Here is an 18,061-nt window from a genome sequence, read left to right as displayed (position 1 = left end):
ATCAAAAGAGTAAACCACCATTGCAATGCATTCACTTTCAAGAAAGTGGCTACCTTTTGAATCTTCGAGGAGTCCGTGAAGTTCCCTCTTGAATAGGCTGCATCAAATTGCTAAATAAAAGTCAAAAGCTTTCAACCTATCTTGTGTACCATTGAAGGGCTCAAACTTCATTGCTTTCCATGCTCATCATAATCTTTTTTTGTCCCTTGGGTGTCAAGTTGTCATACATTGGCTGCTGCTTAAAGGGTGTACTCACTGTATTTATGTCAAAATCAATGCCAAACGGAGCATTTGCATGACCAATATTCATTCCTTGAGCCTCATAAGCATTTGGGGGTGTAGATGCATTACTAAACATGCTACTTTGTGCCCTAGGCATCAAGCCAATTCTGCCATACATAGGGTTTTGCACATTTTGAGCCATGCCCGAATACATTGGGCCTTGCACACCATGCATTGGCTACTGCATACCATAGGGATTTGTGCCATGTGGATAGGTATTTCAAATTGCATTCAAGAAAGCATAAACAACAATTGCAAGAATCTATGATGAGTGCTTATTCTTTATTTTTTCTTTCAGTTTTTCCATCTCATGGTCAATATGATTTTGGTAATGCATCTATTTCTTCATTTGCATTTAATGGACAAAAGAAACCTAACACTTTTCCAACAACTCCTTAAATGACAAATCCATTTAATTTGCTATCCATCCCACCCATTAGTTCTACTGCACCTTCCTTTCAGCCTCCATTAAGTGCAGCATACATGTCTTCTCACATCCCAGTGGGGGATCCTTCACCCATAGGCATGCCTCTTAAGACCTTGTTTTTCCCTTAGTTGGATGGTATCCCCATGATGGAGGTGCATGTTTTCATCCCCACACTTATGAGTTTTTCACAGCTTGGGAATGCCACCCAACCACCACTGAGTGTGGATTAGTTGGTTCCATAGTTTGCCTCCATGGCATTGCCTAGTGGGCCTTTTGGTCATTTTTTTGGTACCACAGTTTGCCTTCATGGCATTGCTTAGTGTGCCTTTTGGTCATTTTGTTGTGTCCTAGTTGTCTACTGGATAGGGCTTACGTGTCCCAGTGCCTCCACCTTCACTGGCACTTTATGGAAACATTCATGTTCCAATGCCTCCGCATCAATCGGCACTTATTGGACACTATCAGCATACTTCTGCCTATCCACCTCCCCTCCCACTTATCTCCCTCCACCACCTGCTTCTTATTCCACTTATTCAATACCTCATGGTTCTTCGCCCTCATTAGCCAAACATGCCGTTAATTTTAGTGTTTGTTTTAATGGGTCAAATTTCACTACTTGGTCAAATATGATGAGACATGTCCTCGACTCTTAGAACCTATGGGACCTTGTGCAAGGGTTGGACTCGCCTAATAGTTAACTCATCTATTCCTCAAATGGACACTTGCGTTGATAAGTAATCTTTGTTTTTTTCAGAATCTCACATGAATCAAATAAATGTGCAAACAATGAAAATGGAATAAACCAACTAAGATGTACATTTTTGGAGCCTCTGGTAGGTCTCATAGCTCTATTGATGTCAGATTATATCTTGGACTTACATGCTCCTAACAACTCTAAGCTACCAATTAACCATTCACAACTAGATAGTGGCGGCAATGGAATATGTTGCAATCACCAACTTTCTACTACATACAATTAATATAAAAAAAGATATTTTGAGTTGTAAGTTGACTTGCAGAGTTATTATCATAGATCAAAGAACCTATGTCTTCATGCCAAACATATATCTTGCCGCTCAAACATTCCATATTCTGTCATTCATGCAAAGTTGATGGATATAGAGCTGTCAGTAAAAACAAACTTGAACTAGAACACTACAAAGATTATAAAAAACAACTCTGATGAAAAAGAATAAACAATGATAAAATTTAGAAACTTATTGTCTTATTTATATTTTGCAATGTAGTTCTCGTTGTGTATACACATTTGTTTATGCATATAAACATGTTGGATCAACACTTTTGTTACTGTACTAGTCCCAATAAACACTTTTTTGAACTCTAAAATTTTACATTTCCAATGTTTTTTGGGGTTTGCAACATTCTTAAACTTGATCTTGAAACTCCCTCGAGTACTTTGGTGCATCAAAATCCAATCCAACTTATAGTATTCATCACAAATCCAATTATTGCTACTATCTTTCCTGTTAAGATCTCCATTACAAGTATGCTATTGATGTTTTTTCTTCGTCAAGACATCTTTATTAACCAAATACAAAAGTTATCTATCAACAAGTTTTTATGTGCTTTTATTATTACATGTAAGTGAATTTGTCCATATATAGAATCATTAGTATAACAATATTTCCATGCACAAGCATCCCTTTTTCATTTCACATATACAATTCTAATATTATGCAATGCTATGAGACTGCAACACTGATGCTATCTAATGCCATTCCATGGTTTTAGAATTTAAATAAAATTATCCTATAACGAGATAAAAAACTAACAAAATCTTTTCTTATTCATAACATTTTAATTGTGGATTTCTAAGTATAAGAATGTATTAACGTTGCAAACTTAATGTTTGAATCTATACTATCTATTTCTTTCCATTAATCCTAACTAGATGTCAACAATAATAATTCATAAAAAATACTTATAATTGAAACAAAATTTTACATTTAATCACTCCTACACTTGTTCCATACGAGGTTGTCCACTCATGGAAGGCTAGAAATGTCTTCACTATTGTCGAGCTGATGCAAGGTCTCTTATTTGAATTTCATTCACAGCTTCAGCATCTTGACTTAGCATTCGGGCGTTGGGCATACTTGATTGATCACTATGTGGTTTGTGTTGGGTTTCACTCACGCCTATGCTCACAAAGAAGTGTCGGTGATCAGTAGGACATTGGGGCACTTTTTACTCTCAGTACGAGAGGTTTTTTTTCCCAAACTTATTCTCTTATTTCGTATGTGCCTATGTTACACACTTATGGAGACTTATCATGCTCGGGTGTGAACAATCCCTACAACCCTAAGGTTTAAGGGTTGTACTTTGTACTTTCATGTTACACTCTTTTTGTCTATTGCATTGGGCGTCGTGCGTCACTCTCCACACTGTCTACTGCACTCTCAGTTGAGCTTCGATCCTCTCAGTCTCTCACATTTGGTATCAGAGCTTGAGCTTCTTTGCACTCAATCCAACTTGTCCTCTACCAGTAGTTTGCCACCTTACCAGGCCAGTAACGCTGCCAAACAGGCACCCACTGCCTCCACTTGGTCGTCACCTGCCAGTCCTGCTTGACTATGCGGCCAGACTGCTCTAGTCCGCCTCTCTTGCGCTAGACGTTGCCAGCTCTTGCATGGTGGCAGCAATGTCCGTTTGCACCCTGCGTCGCCCCTTGGCCTGTCTCCTATGCCTTGTGCCTTGTGTTGTGCTCTCCACGCCCTATGTAGCGCCACCTGCGCTTGTGCTTGAGCTGCCATGCCTTGTGCTGTGCCTGCCTCCAGCACCGCCTGCGCTGCCATGCCCTTTAGCCTACTCCTATGGCCACCAGCTCAACTGGTCACCACTGAGGTAAATTTTTTTAAAAAAATTCTATTTCAAATTCATCTTTGGAAAAGGGGATTGTATCCAGGCAGGCACAAAAATCTGAATCCGTGTCTGGGACACGATTGATGCAAATTTCTTGGCAAATAAGTCAAGAATTTTGGGGCTTTTGGGCTTTGTGAAGACATTGGTAAATATACTGCAATCTTAGTCAGTAATTGATTGCTTTTGATAATTTTGGGGCAAGAAATTTTGGGGCTTTTTCTTATATAGTGTTGCTGAGCATCGAATACACCTTGGATTGTATGCATTACAGACAGTTTTGACAAAGTGTACCTCAGTGTACTAATTGCAGTAAGCTATTTGCTATAATTTTTGGAAATTTTGGAGATTTCTAGATTAGTCCAGCTTGGACATTGCTCTTTTGCTTCTTTTGGTATTGATTATCGTGGCAAATCAGGGAGGAGATGTATTTACGTATGTATCCAAGGAGGATAGATTGGATGGTAACAACTACTCACTTTGGTCCTCCATGATGAAGAATGTGTTGGTTGTGAAATATCTTTGGGACTATGTGAGCAGAGAAGAAGTTAGGCCCAGAGTTGTGGCTCTTGCTACTCCTCCAGGAGGACGTGGACAACGGGCACCTCAGCCTCTTCAGCTTGCTCTACTTTAACCACTTCCCCAAAGATCAGTAGCTCAAAAAACACGGGATACACGGGATGCACAAGCTTTGTCGTTGATTGCATTTGCAATTCAGCTATCCATCATCCCTCACATTCGGTCTGTAGCTGCTTCATGAGAAGCTTGGCTAACTTTGGAGCAGATGTTTGCTGGTAAGAATGAGACCCGCATCTCTTCCTTAAAGAAAGAGCTTGAGACATTGAAGATGGATGAGGGTAATCTTCAACAAAATTCAGGACTTGCATGAGCAACTTATGAATGTCGATGAGTACTACTCAGATGCACAATTGATATCTACTACATTGAACTCATTACCTCCTTCGTACTTGGCTTGTCATACAACCCCAAACCTCACCATGAGGAGGATTTTCCCACAGCTGATTACTTTTCTTCAATTAGTTAGTTTGCTTCTAGAGGAGGAGCAAACAAGAAGAAATAGTGGTGTGGATGTCATAGCCTTTGAGTAGGCTTTTATGGCAAGATAGAAGGGCAAAAGCAGGCAAGTAAAGAATGCTCTGGAGAGCTTTGGGACTTCAAGTACTTCACAAGGTAATAAAAAACAAGGGGGCACACAAACCAAGAAGGGCAAATGCCATTATTGCAAGAAGCCATGCCACTACATCACTGAGTGTAGAAAGCTTATCGCCAAGGAGAAGAAAAAGGAGTCAGGAATGTCTGTTTCTGATTCTCCTTTTAGTGCTACTGAGTCAGCGTCCTTTGTTGCAAATAGGGACTATTGCTTTTACACATGTAGTTATGACTCTTCTTGGGCTGAGAGAGCATTTAGCTCTACTGAGGATGCATACACTTGGTTTTTTGATAGTGGTGCTTCTAGGCACATCACATCTTGCAGAGATTTATTTGCTTCTGTTGGTGCAGCTCCAGTTGGCAAGTCTTTTCAGTGTGCCAACAATGCATCATACCCTGTTAGAGGCATTGGGGAGATTGTACTCACAGCCATTGATGGCTCTATTCTTTGCTTACAGGATGCTTGGTTTGTGCCAGGTATAAAGAAGAATTTGCTCTCTATTTCTTCTTTGGCACGTTGTGGATTGCAGGTCACCTTTGATGATGACAGATGCATGGTAAGAGATAAGGAACACATGACTTTGGTCTTGACTAGCACTTTATGTCATGGGTTATATGAGTTGGATGCTCTTTCAGTTGATTAGTCAGCGTACTTAGCATCCACTCTTAACTCCTACTATATTACAGGCGGAGTTATGACATGCTCGCATGGGGCATGTGAACTATGGTAGCTTGATGCTCTTAAAGCATACACAGGTGCTAGATGGATTACCTCTTTTGGAGAGACCTTCTGAGCACTTGTGCGAAGGATGTATTTTGGGAAAAATGCATCGGTTTTCGTTTCCCCGTGATGTTGCTTTTAGAGCCATAGCTAGGTTACAGTTAGTGCATTCAGATGTATGTGGCCCTATGCAGTCAAAGTCATTGGGTGGATGTTACTATTTTGTGACTTTTATTGATGACTTTACTCGCTTCTGCTAGTTCTATTCTATAGTTAAAAAGTCAGGAGTGTATGGTGCATTTTTTGCTTTTGTAGCACTTGTTGAGAACCAATCCAGCTGTAAAATAAAGACTCTTTGTTTGGACCGAGGGGGGGAATATATGTCCTCCATGCTGAATTCTTTTGGCAGCAGAAGGGCATTGTTCATCAATTCACTACTGATTATACTCCACAATAGAATGGGGTTGCAGAGAGGAAGAATCAGTCACTCATGGAGATGGCCAGATGTAACCTGAAAGCAAAGAGCTTGCCACACAGTTTGGATGGAAGCTGTAATGTGTGCTTACCGTGTTTTAAATAGATGCCCCACCAAAGCACTAAAGAATGTTACGCCTTTTGAGGCTTGGAACAGCTGGAAACCTTCTGTTGGGCACTTTTGTACCTTTGGGTGTCTTGCATATGCACACATTCCCCAGGTACTTAGAAAAGTTGGATAACAAGGTTGTCAAATGCATTTTTGTGGGATATAGTAGTGAGAGCAAAGGCTATAGACTCTATGATCCTGTCTCTAAAAAGGTATGTGTCAGTAGGGATGTACTCTTTGATGAAAAATCAGAATTATCCCTTGCTAGTTTTGATACATATTAGGCTGCTAGTGATGTATTTGAAGGGTTGCTGCCCATTTCATTGGTGATTCGGCTGGAGTTTCAGCAAGTGAACTTAATGTTCAGCCAGCTGCTCCATTGGAAAATACAGGAAATCAGTCATTGGCTGATCTGAATATTCAGCAAAGTGCTGAATCTGAAATTCAGTAAGAGCTTGTACAGTTAGAAATGCCTAGGTGGTATTTATAGACTATGAAAGATAGTCATCTGGATGCACCCATGATTGGTCGTACTAGAAGGTGAGCTCGTATGCATGATACTGCACATACCATGGAGTTTGTTATGGCAGCAAGTACAGTTGATGATGAGTAGCTTGAATGTTTCGAGGATGCACAACATAGTGTGCATTGGAAGTCAGCAATGCAAGCTGAATTTGATCCTATCATTAAGAATCAAACATGGGATTTAGTGTCTTTTCTCTTTGGAAAGAAAGCCATTAGAACAAAATGGGCCTACAAGTTGAAAAGGAATGCAGATGGATCCATTGACAAATATAAGGCAAGGCTTGTAGCTAAGGGCTATGTACAGAAGAAAGGCATTGACTATGAGGAGACATTTGCTCCTACCTCCCAAATGACTACCATCAGGTCTATGGTTACTTGGTTGCTTTGGCTGCCCATTATGGATGGATTGTGCATCAATTAGATATTAAAACTGCATTTTTACATCGGAAATTGCATGAGGAAGTATATGTACAATAGCCCATTAGTTTTGCAGTTGAGGGATCCGAACACTTGGTTTGCAAGCTGAAAAAGGCTTTATATGGCTTGAAACAAGCTCCTAGAGCTTGGTATGCAAAGATTGATGCCTTTTTACTCAGCCAAGGGTTTATAAACAGCTCATCTGAGTCTACCCTTTATGTACGTAAAGAGGGGGGATCCATGCTGATCATTTGTCTATACGTTGATGACATTTTGCTTACAGGGACACATGCTTATCAGATTTCAGCATTTAAACAAAATTTGCAACAAACTTTTGAGATGTCAGACTTGGGGTCTTTGCATTATTACTTGGGCATTTAGTTTATACATGATACTAGATTTATCACAGTCAAGATACATTGGTAAACTTCTTGAGAGATTTGGCTTATAAGATTGCAAGCCAGTCTGTACACCAATGGAACCTGGACTGAAGCTGTCAGTACATGATGACAGTGATTTGTTTGATATACACACATATGCTCTAGCAATTGGATGCCTCTAGCAGTTGGATGCCTTGTTTACCTATGCAACACTAGGCCAACATACAGTTTGTAGTTTTAGCCCTGAGTAGATATATGCATCAGCCACGCATGTCACATTGGCAAGCTATTAAGCGTGTCTTTCGTTACTTGCAGGGTACTAGATCTCTTGGATTGCTTTATGCCAAGGGGGACCTAGTTACATGCTTACAGTGATTTTGATTGGGCTGGTGATCATAATTCACGTTACTCCGCTAGTGGCAATTGTTTCTTTCTTGGCTCATCTTGCATATCTTGGCTTAGCAAGAAACAATCCACTCTTGCCACATCATCATATGAAGCTGAGTATAAGGAAACTTTCACCACCACAGTTGAATGTGTATGGATTAGACGCTTGCTAGCTGATCAGGATGTATTTGTTACAGAGTCTACTCCTTTGTTCATTGATAGTTAGAGTGCCATTGCAGTGGCACGGAACCCAGTGTTTCATGGACGCACGAAACACATTGAGATACATTATCACTTTGTTAGAGAGAGGCTACATGCAGGTGATATCAGCCTTGTCTATTGTCCTACCACTAGTAATGTGGTAGACATCTTCACCAAAGCTCTTCCTCGTGACAAATTTGAAGCATTTCACAATGCTTTAAATTTGATATCCTTTGGTGGCGGATGATTCTTATACTTTTAATCACTCTTCACTCCTGGGAGGTTTGTTGGGTTTCACTCACGCCTACACTCACAGAGCAGTGTTGGTGATTGGTAGGACATCGGGGCACTTTTTACTCTCGGTACGAGAGGTTTTTTTCCCCAGACTTATTCTCTTCTTTCGTATGTGCGTATGTTACACACTTATGGGTACTTATCATGTTCAGGTGTGAACACCCCCTACAACCCTAAGGTTTAAGGGTTGTACTTTGTACTTTCAGGTTACACTCTTTCAGTCTATTGCATTGGGTGTCGTGCTTCACTCTCTACACTGTCTACTGCACTCTCAGTTGAGCTTTGATTCTCTTAGCCTCGCACAGTTTGGGATAGGACCCATCACATCAAATAGGAGTAAAAGCTCCAACACTTTAAAATCATCAACCGAGATGACTTGAAAGTCAAGCTGGCTGAGTATTGGCACCTTCTCGTTGAGTTCTCTACCACAAGAGCTTCCAAGTCCTCGAACCATTAGGTCACATTGTTTCTAATTAAGCTGTTGAGAAAATACTTCCATTTTGTGTACCAGGTGATCTCATAGCCCACTATGTCCACATTGTATGAATTTGAGTGTCAGCTATTGCATTACGCTCGGCTGTTTGATCAGTTTTATAGTTTGATCTCTACAGAGGGGACTCTCATTGCTTCTTCTTGGGTAGCAAGGGAAGGGTAAACAAAATTAAAATTCCAATCAAAATAAAAAACAAAATCAAAATTAAAATCAAAACCAATCTAGTGAGACCCAAGGAAACTACTAGTTATCTCTAAAACCCAGGTGGTAGAATGTGTCACCTTGCGCTTCAAGAGATGCAAGACCAGATCCGAGACTTACAAAACAACAGAGGAAGTGATCAGATGATTCCGCATATTTATGAACCCCCAACAAGAGAACCCAAGATCAGCATGCTAGAGAAGTTCAATGGTGATCGTTCAAAGTTCAGGGGATTCCTGCAACAAGTAAAGCTCAATATGCACATGCAACCGAATAGGTATCCAAATGATGCTTCCAAGGTGCGATTCATTGGGACTTTGCTTTGTGGTCAAGCTTTATCATGATTTGCACCAATCTTGGAAATGAATATGCAAGTACTTCATAACTGTGAGGCATTTCTTTGCAAGCTCACTTCCACATTTGGAGATGTAGACACTAGTTGAGTAGGAGAAACAAAACTTCGGAAGCTACCATAAGTTAACCGCCTTGCCTTTGCTTATATATCTAAATTTAGGCAATTAATCTGTGACCTCACTTGGTATGAGGAGTATTTTATGAGTCAATTCAGGTGGGGTCTTTGAGATGACATCAAGGACCTCATACTCACTATGCCCAAGGCAAAAACACGAAACGATTATATCATGCAAGTCGTCCATTGTGATAATAGATTGTTCGAGAGGAAGCAACAAGAAAAGTTAGAAGAATTAAGGCCTTGCCAATGGAACGCAACCCCAATTAGAGACCCAATTAGAGAAGAAACCAAGCTCAAACTGATGCAAATAGATAATACCAAATTCCAACCCTTGACCCCACAAGAATAGCAAAGATGAAGAGAGAATTATCTATGCCTATATTGTGGAAACCCTAGACACATCACCCTAAATTGCCCAAATAATGACTATGATGTCCAAAACTTAGAAATAACCAAAACTAACACAAGTTGAGCCTCAAAGTTACCAGTTAGTGAGGAGTACCTACTTATATGAGATCTCAAGTTTGAGACTGGTGTAAAAAGTGATATGCATTCTAAACTTGTAGCCTACGTATATATGTTGGACACTTTCAAGACTGTGTCACCTCATTTGATTGTAGTGTCTATCCTGGCCTATTGAGATACCAAAGTCATTAAGTTCATTGTACTCCATTAATTCCTATTTTGGTTTCCATTTACAGCCCCAAAAGGCTTTATTTGTATCATTTATTAGTTTTCAGGTGCCACTCGAGAGAGCTAAGGCACCATCCTAGATAGTTTGGTGACTCATGTGCCTCAAAAAAGGGTGTGGCCATTCTTCCATTCATCGATTTTTACACTTCACTCTCTCGTTCTTTAGTTAGTCTCCCTATTTATTGATTGCTGATCATCTTCACCTCCGGGTGCATGGTGGTCTACCTTGTCGCGGCCACCCGGCTTATGGGCTTCACAAGCCCAAACTAAGGGATCACCATATGCGAGACATTCCGTTAGGAAGCAAGCAGGTTGGAATAACAATGCGACTCCATTTGGACACTTTTGAGGTGAGCGAGGAAGCAGGTGGTGTCGTGTAGCCAAGGTCTCGTGCCCTAATGCTAGTCGCGCAAGAGTTCTCTCTTGCTGCACGAAAGTGAACGGTGAGCATGAGGTTCAATTTCCTTCAAGTTTGGTCTCAACTCGTGATAACATGAGGTGGGTTCAAGATACGGCTATGCCATGCTGCACCCCTTCAAGAAATTGAGTAGCGCGTGTTGACAGGTCTGATGCCCACACCCGCTCAATTGCAAGGAGTATATGGTGATGCGTTTAGTATCCGTATACACTTGCCACAGAGGAGTGTAGTATGTGTTGTGTGCATGTTTTACCCTCTGTTAGATATGATGAATGCCCCACCCTCATGAGGTGTTACCAATGATCCATGGTGCTCAAAGTTGTAAGGCCCCCATTATGAGGAGAAGCCAAATGTGAGCCCGTACATTGGTTGAGTCCTGACTTTATATCAGATGAGGTCTATGTGACCGGATGGCAAAAAGGTGACCGTTGTGGGTCTAATCTTTGGGTTAGACGGAGTGGTTAAGCTGGTAGCAACTCAAGGCGCATTACATCGAGTTGCGGTGTAAGGGAGTTAAAAGGGGTCCCTATTGTAAAGGGAATATTTCCTGGAATATTCCCTGGCCGACTAGTGGAGGCTCATATGGTAGGTCGATCAGCAGGCCGACCTAACGACCTTCGCGGGCTATAAAAGCTAAACCCCTTCGCAGCCATCTCTCACTCATCTTTCACCCAGTCAGAGTTGTTGTTCCAGCTAGCCTTAAGCTCTTCACCTATCTTCTGTCTAGATCGCCATCTAAGCTTCACACAGTGGAAGCGCACAGGTGGACAGAGCCATCTTTGTATTAGTTGTTTGGAGTTAAAGAATTTACTGATTCTCCTCTTTTCTGTTGTGTACTCTCTATCTCTTTCTCAGATTCTGTTTGCTGCGCCGTGTAATATTTTACACCCTCTAAGTGGCATGGTGCCGGCAAGACCGCCATGGGGAATTACCTGAGACACCCCTGTAGGAGGCAAGGAATAAGCTTGAAGAATCGACGGAGACTCCATTCGGTCACTTTTGAGGCGAGCGAGGAAGCAAGTGGTGACGTGCAGCCAAGGTCTCACGCCCTAATGCGAATCGCGCAAAGGGAATCCTTTGCCGCACGAAAGAGTCCGGTGAGCCATGAACTTGTGTCTTCCTTTGAACTTGGTCTCAACTTGTGCTTTGCACAAGGTGGGTTCAAATCAAAATACGACGAGTACATCTTTTCAAGAAGTAAGGTAGTGTTTGTGGTGACATGTTTGATGCCCACTCCTACCTTATTGCAAGATGTATGCACAGGGTTTTGTATACTCTTGCCGCAGAGAGGTGGATTATGAGTACTTGGGTGTATTTTACCCAAAAAATTGGAAAATCAGCATGGTTTTTTCCTTCTCCAAGGGAAACTTAGGCTAACTCCAAGTACCTCGATAAGTTGAATAGACCATTGGGATCTTAAGGAAGTTGAAGCCGGAGACTCGCCGCGGGGCTTGCGCATCTATGCCAAAGCACTTCAAAGATAGGCCATAGTGACTTGGGATGCTCCTACGGGGACATCTCGTCACGAAAGCCATGTATCCGAGAAGTGATGAGTTACATTAGCTGAAGGGGTTGTGCAACCAACTTGGTAACCCAAGAGTATGCAAGACCCTCACCCTCTCGATGATACCAAACATGAGAGCTGGCTTGTGGGAGCGGTCAGAATGGATCTCAACATGCCAACGAATTCTTGGTGAAAGATAGTGTGCAGCTTGTGACGAATACGGAAGGAACGTAAAATGTGAATTGAGGCCTCAAGGCCAAAGGGTTAGAAAACCCACGACGGGAGGGGAGGACCCGTAAAAATGTCCCATGGCAAGACATCGATACGCAACCGAGTGGTAACCCCCCGCATTGACACTCCACTCCTGCTGAGGCTCCTTGGGGGAGAAGATGATACCCAGTAAGTGGAACGGTGCCAGTGCGCTGTGTGAGGAAAAAGACAAGCTTGGTTGCCCGAAGGGAAGTGCCCTGTAACCACGAGTAGTGGCGAGACAAGAATTCGGGTGGGTGAAGCGTGAAATGCTCCCCCGAGACTCGGCATGAAGAGGGTGAGGGGCGACACGAAACCTCATGGTCCGTTCAGGAGCTCAAGGGGATGGCAACCTCGGGACGTCGGGAAACCAAGTCCGACCTCCGAAAAGGGTGAGGATCTAGTCCCAGAAAAATTGCCATAGATGACAAACAAGCAGGATCTCCGGGAAACCAAGGCTAACCCTCAAGAAGAGGGTTGATGCCACGAGATCCCAACGTGCGTCATAGCACTCAACCTAGCCGGCCGGATTGAGACAGGGGGTGATCCAATTGCCTAATGCACAGGTCCATTTCGGGTGTGATTGATGATTTTTAAGGAAATGGACTCGAGCACACATGGTCCCGTGGAGCTATGAAGCTCAAGTGAGGGCGAGAACTTGACTTCATTCCCCCCAAATGCTTCATAGGGATGCTGCTCGCTTGCCGCCTGGACCCGAACTTTGCTTATGTGCCTGCACAGATTTGGGCACTTAAGCGGGTGGGTGTTGGTTCTTGTAATGAGTCCAAGGTCCCGGGCATGGCTTGTTGTGGGGCAGAGAGGGCTGATTCCAGGGTAGAAGATGGATGTGATGCTACTTCTGTTGGTCAGGATACTTATCCAGTTTGCCATGATTTTCTCTATCGAGGATGGTTTGATCCAGTGGGAGGTGCCATCATAAATGGTGATGAATAGGTAGCGTCTTCTGCAAATGAGAATGAAGAGTTGTCTGAGATCCTGCCATTAATGAGAATCCCTTGTAACTAATCCTGATGACCTTTGAGGGCGTCAATGATGGTAGTCCAGTGCTAAGCTAGGATATTGGCCACTGGTCCCTGGTCTTTACTGAAAACAGGGTGATGCCAGGCTGTGGGCCACTCGATAAGGTTGGAAATGAATTTACAAACCGCTGAATGACATCTATATGCATAGGACATACCCATGTTCAAGTTTTTGCTTTTATGAGTCATTATATAGCCAAGCAAGTTTTCCACATGTATACCTTGCATGTAATAAAATAAGATCCATTATAAAATTTGGTAGTAATGATGCTGTGGCTATAAACAAGGTCATACCTTGAGCTAGATACCCCTCAGAAGATGGTTTGGTTACCTTCCTGTTTGTGTGAGCTTGAGTTTGATAACTCAGGAATTTGTGCTATAAGACCATATGAACTTAATTATCTGTGTTAAGCATTGAAAAAGAATTTTAAATATAACAAAATGTGGTCCCAATAGTAGTCCAGTGGTGTTCATGTTAAACCTTGTACTTTTGGGGTTTGGTTTTGTTCTTTATTTTTGATGGGTTTGAGGCTATTGTATGCAGGATTTCTTTGAGCCTGGAAGAAGGGCATGCAAGATGCATCGGTTGGAAACTTAATACGCATCTTGCAAGCATGCAGATGCAAGAAGAATCTCATTGAATCAAAGAAGCTGCATGCCTATATATATGAGCATGAGTTGGAGTCTCACATTTTACTTGGCAACTACCTTGTCCCTATGCTTGTTGAATGCAACAACTTGCCTGACGCACAACATGTCTTTGACAGATTGCCCCAGCGAAATGAACACTCCTGGACTGTCCTTATTAAGGGCTACAGTGACTCTACGGAACCTAGCCATGCATTTCATCTGTATTCAAGGATGCAGGAGGAAGGCTTCGTTCAACCTAATATGTATACGTATTTGGCGCTTCTCAATGCTTCTACGAAACTCAAAGATGTAGAAAGTGGTCAGAAGATGCATGCTGAAATAACTAAGCGGGGATTGGAAAGATACATATTTACAGGATGTGCGGTAGTGGGAAACACTCTTATAGATATGTATGGCAAGTGTGGGTCTGTTGTGGAAGCACAGCATGTGTTTGATATGCTACCAACTCGCAGTGTAGTTTCTTGGGCTGTCATGATTGCAGGCTATGCTGAACAAGGGCTCCTTGAGGAAGCAACCAACTGCTTTCAAGCAATGCAACTTGAAGGCACATCTCCTGATTCTGTCACAATTGTTTTTGCCTTGAAAGCTTGTTGCAGAACAGGAGCTCTGGAAAATGGCCGAGAAATGCATATTGAGACAATTAAAAGAGGGATGGAAACAGAACCACATGTGAGCAGTACACTGATTGACATGTACAGCAAGTGTGGCTCGTTTTTGGAAGCACTTGAAGTATTTGTTACATTGCCAGTTCAAAGTGCAGTCGCTTGGAACATACTACTTGCAGGATCCACTGCACATGGCCATGCTGAGGAAGTCTTACGCTGCTTGAAAGAGATGGAAATGCAAGGCCTAAGTCCTACTAGAGTCACTTTCTTTTGCAGCTTGAAAGCTTGTATTTCTATAGGAGCAATGGAGACAGGCCAGCAGATATATGTGGAAGCAGTAAAAAGGGGATGGGAGAGAGAACAATTTATCGGGAGCACTCTCATGGAAATGTACAACCAACGTGAACTGCATGTAGAAGCACATGAAGTGTTTGACAAGCTGCGAGTGCGAGATGCAGCTACATGGAATGCACTCATTGCAGGATACATTGAGTCTGGACGTGGTGAAGAAGCAGTTAACTGTTTCCAACAAATGCAGCTGGAAGGCACATCTCCTGATTCTATCACACTTGTTTGTAGTTTGAGAGCTTGTGGCATGATTGGAGCTTTAAAAACAGGATGGGAAATACACACAGAAATAACAAAATGTGGTCTAGAAACAGAGACTCATGTGGGAAACACATTGTTAGATATGTATGGCAGATGTGGTTCAATTGAAGAAGGACAGGATGTGTTTGAGAAACTACCAGTTCGAACTGTGATTTCATGGAATGCAATGATAAAGGCATATGGAGACAATCACAAAGGCAACATGGCTGTGAAATGTTTTGAAAGTATGCAAGACAAGAGTGTGAAGCCAAACTCCATCACATTCACATGTCTTCTCGCTGCATGCAGCCATGCCAGCATGGTCCTTGAGGGCCAAATGTATTTCAAGTTGATGAGAGAGAAACATAAAATGGAATCCACATCAGATCACTTTGCTTGTATGATCGACCTTTTCGCAAGATCAGGCGATATTTATGCAGCAGAGAGGTTTGTCTCAGCAATGGAATTCCCACCACCTAATGCAGTCATGACGGCTATGCTGAGTGCCTGTAAAATGTATGGGGAAGTTGATTTGTGTCAAAAATGTTTTCAGCAGCTTTTAGAAGAGAATCAAGAAGATGCTTCATCATACGTGTTGATAGTGGACATATATACAAATGCTGGAAAATGGAGAGATGCAAACAGAGTCCGAGAGATGAGGAAAGATGCAAAGAAAAAGCCCCAAAGTGCTTATGTTTAATATGCCACAAGGAAGATGTAACCATGATTCACATTCAAGCTCCATATTTGTAGCAAAAATACACTCAGAGTACTCTGTTATGTTTGATTCCAACAGTTTGCTGAAGATAGGTGAAGTGCAAATATTGACACTCGTCTAGCGTGAGGGTCAGAATGCTGCCAGCTAGTAGCACTTGCATTGCAGCAACACATCCCACTGATGTCTGTCATGTCTGAGATCTGACAAGATTAAATGGTTGCAGTAACAGTAATACAATGACAACTACTTTCGGAGTCTGAAAGGATGAATGTCAGAATCGAGATAGGCTGCAGTTCAGTGAATGATCAAGGCTGTTAGCTCTTCACTAATCCCTTTTTTCCTCTTACCATTATCCCACCATGAGCACAAGTACACAGTATGGCATGGAAGCCCCTTCTGTGCATGGAATGGAGAGCTCACAATATTCTCAACCCTCAAAACATCTATATGACCACGTCTCACTGATAAGTGGTTCATGTGTATGTGAATAATGTATGTTTGTGGGTACTGAGGATAGATTGGCTGTAATCATTGCAGGTAGATGTAGAGGCCTAATTTGTCTTCTTAATGTAGAGGCCTAATTTTGTAAGCATTGCAGATAGATGTAGAGGCCTAATTTTTTTCTTCTTTATGGCCATTTTCTTTCAATGGTTTTTACTAATTTTCCTTCATTTACTCATTCTTTCTACAAATTACTTCTCAGTTCCACATTTTCAAATGATAATAGCTTTATTCACAATGTTCTTAACTCTTTCCTTCGCACTCTCACACTCCCTCTCTCAAACACAAGCACATACAAGCAAGGATAGAAGAAAAAAAAACCACTTTAGCCACATACCAAAGAAAGAGCTTCTCATTCACTTTTTGAGTTTATATACAAACTCTAAATTCCTTGGGTACCCATTCCTTTTTTATAAAACTGGGCATCTTGCCAAGGTTCTCTTTTTCTATTTCCTTCTGGTTACCTAATCCATTCACCTATGCTTGTCTAGATTTTACAATTTGAATATGAGGGAGTCTGACGCTATTTTATAAAATTTTAGTGGCACCTTTGCATTTTAAAATGCGCATTTGTCTTTGACTTGATCTTTTGCACTTTTGGCATTTACTCTCTTATTTGTTTGTCGGGATTCTTTTTTTGTATTATTCTATATTTTTAAATTTTCGCATCACGGTTAACATTATCCCCTCCTAGTCGAGTGCTAGTCCCATGGCACTTGCGGGTCTTTGTTGATGAGGGCTTGGTGATTTGAAGGGTGGTTGTGTGAGTTGACGATGGGACCTTATGGAGATTGGTAATGGAAGAGAAACTTATCAAATGATTGCAGTGGTGGAGGTTGAGGGTATGTCGAGTGGATGGCAGGGCCTCCGATATTGATGGTTGATGGCATTTGAGTTTGCTTACAAAGAGAAGAAAAGTGCACTGCCTCTACGGGGTGTGTCTACCTTACCGTGTGGTGCATTGTGCTTGTGCTAGTGGAACTGGGAGCTGGGTCACGAACCACAAGCAAGCCTGGGTGTTGTCCCACACTTGAGGACCCAGTTCATGTGGAAGAGAAGTGTAGTGGATGTAGCTTAGGGAGACATGTTTAACCATAGGCGAGGGTGACCTTCCTAGGTATGTCTTGTCCTTGATGCGCCCTAAGCGTAAAGTGAGGAATCAAAATGGGCTAGGGGGTTAGGGAGTTGAGCTAGCTGACCTCGAAGCCACTGGACACACCTAACTTGAGGACCCCTAGGTACAATGACTGTGGCACTCAAGAGTTTTTTACTTTTTCTTGTGATTTTTTATTTTGTTCTCTTATTCTTTTCTTTCCGTTTTCTCTTTTCTCTTTCATTTGTTGTCTTGTTTTAAAAATTATAATGATGAACTAATCTTTGTCATCATGGTTGTGAGAGAAGTGGGGGGGGGGGGGTTTTAAGGGACTTACTAAGGAAGCTTTTTCCTTGCATCTGTTCTTTTAGGTCCATTCAAACATTGAGAGGAGTTGTGGACAAAAATTGATGGTTGTAGTTAGTGAAGCAACTGTCGTTCATGTCCTCTAAGAGGGCCACGTAAAAAGATGGTAAGAGGGCAATACACATCATCAGCCTAGCCATTGCACATCTATCTATGTTGGCATTGTGATAAAAAAATAGCGATAGGAGGCAGTATTCTTGTG

General features: G+C 42.0%; 1 protein-coding gene across 5 annotated transcripts in view; it reads left to right on the top strand.

Annotated features, from left to right (window-relative positions):
* LOC148014481 (pentatricopeptide repeat-containing protein At3g09040, mitochondrial-like) overlaps nt 1–16,530 on the top strand; it is a 45,517-nt gene extending 28,987 nt beyond the window's left edge. For 2 of the 5 annotated variants that reach the window (XM_087666905.1, XM_087666906.1), the window contains one exon: nt 13,882–16,530. In XM_087666905.1, the coding sequence (XP_087523031.1) occupies nt 13,908–15,881 (1,974 nt within the window). In that variant the 5' untranslated portion in view covers nt 13,882–13,907 and the 3' untranslated portion in view covers nt 15,882–16,530. The other 3 variants (XM_087666904.1, XM_087666908.1, XM_087666907.1) reach the window with 3 other exon arrangements.
* The last annotated feature ends 1,531 nt before the right edge of the window (nt 16,531–18,061 follow it).

The sequence above is a fragment of the Lygodium microphyllum genome, chromosome 25 (assembly GCF_053477565.2).
Source record: "Lygodium microphyllum isolate KBCC chromosome 25, Lygodium_microphyllum_v1.1.10, whole genome shotgun sequence".
NCBI classification, from domain to species: domain Eukaryota; kingdom Viridiplantae; phylum Streptophyta; class Polypodiopsida; order Schizaeales; family Lygodiaceae; genus Lygodium; species Lygodium microphyllum.
This window is presented reverse-complemented; position numbering and strand designations above follow the sequence as displayed.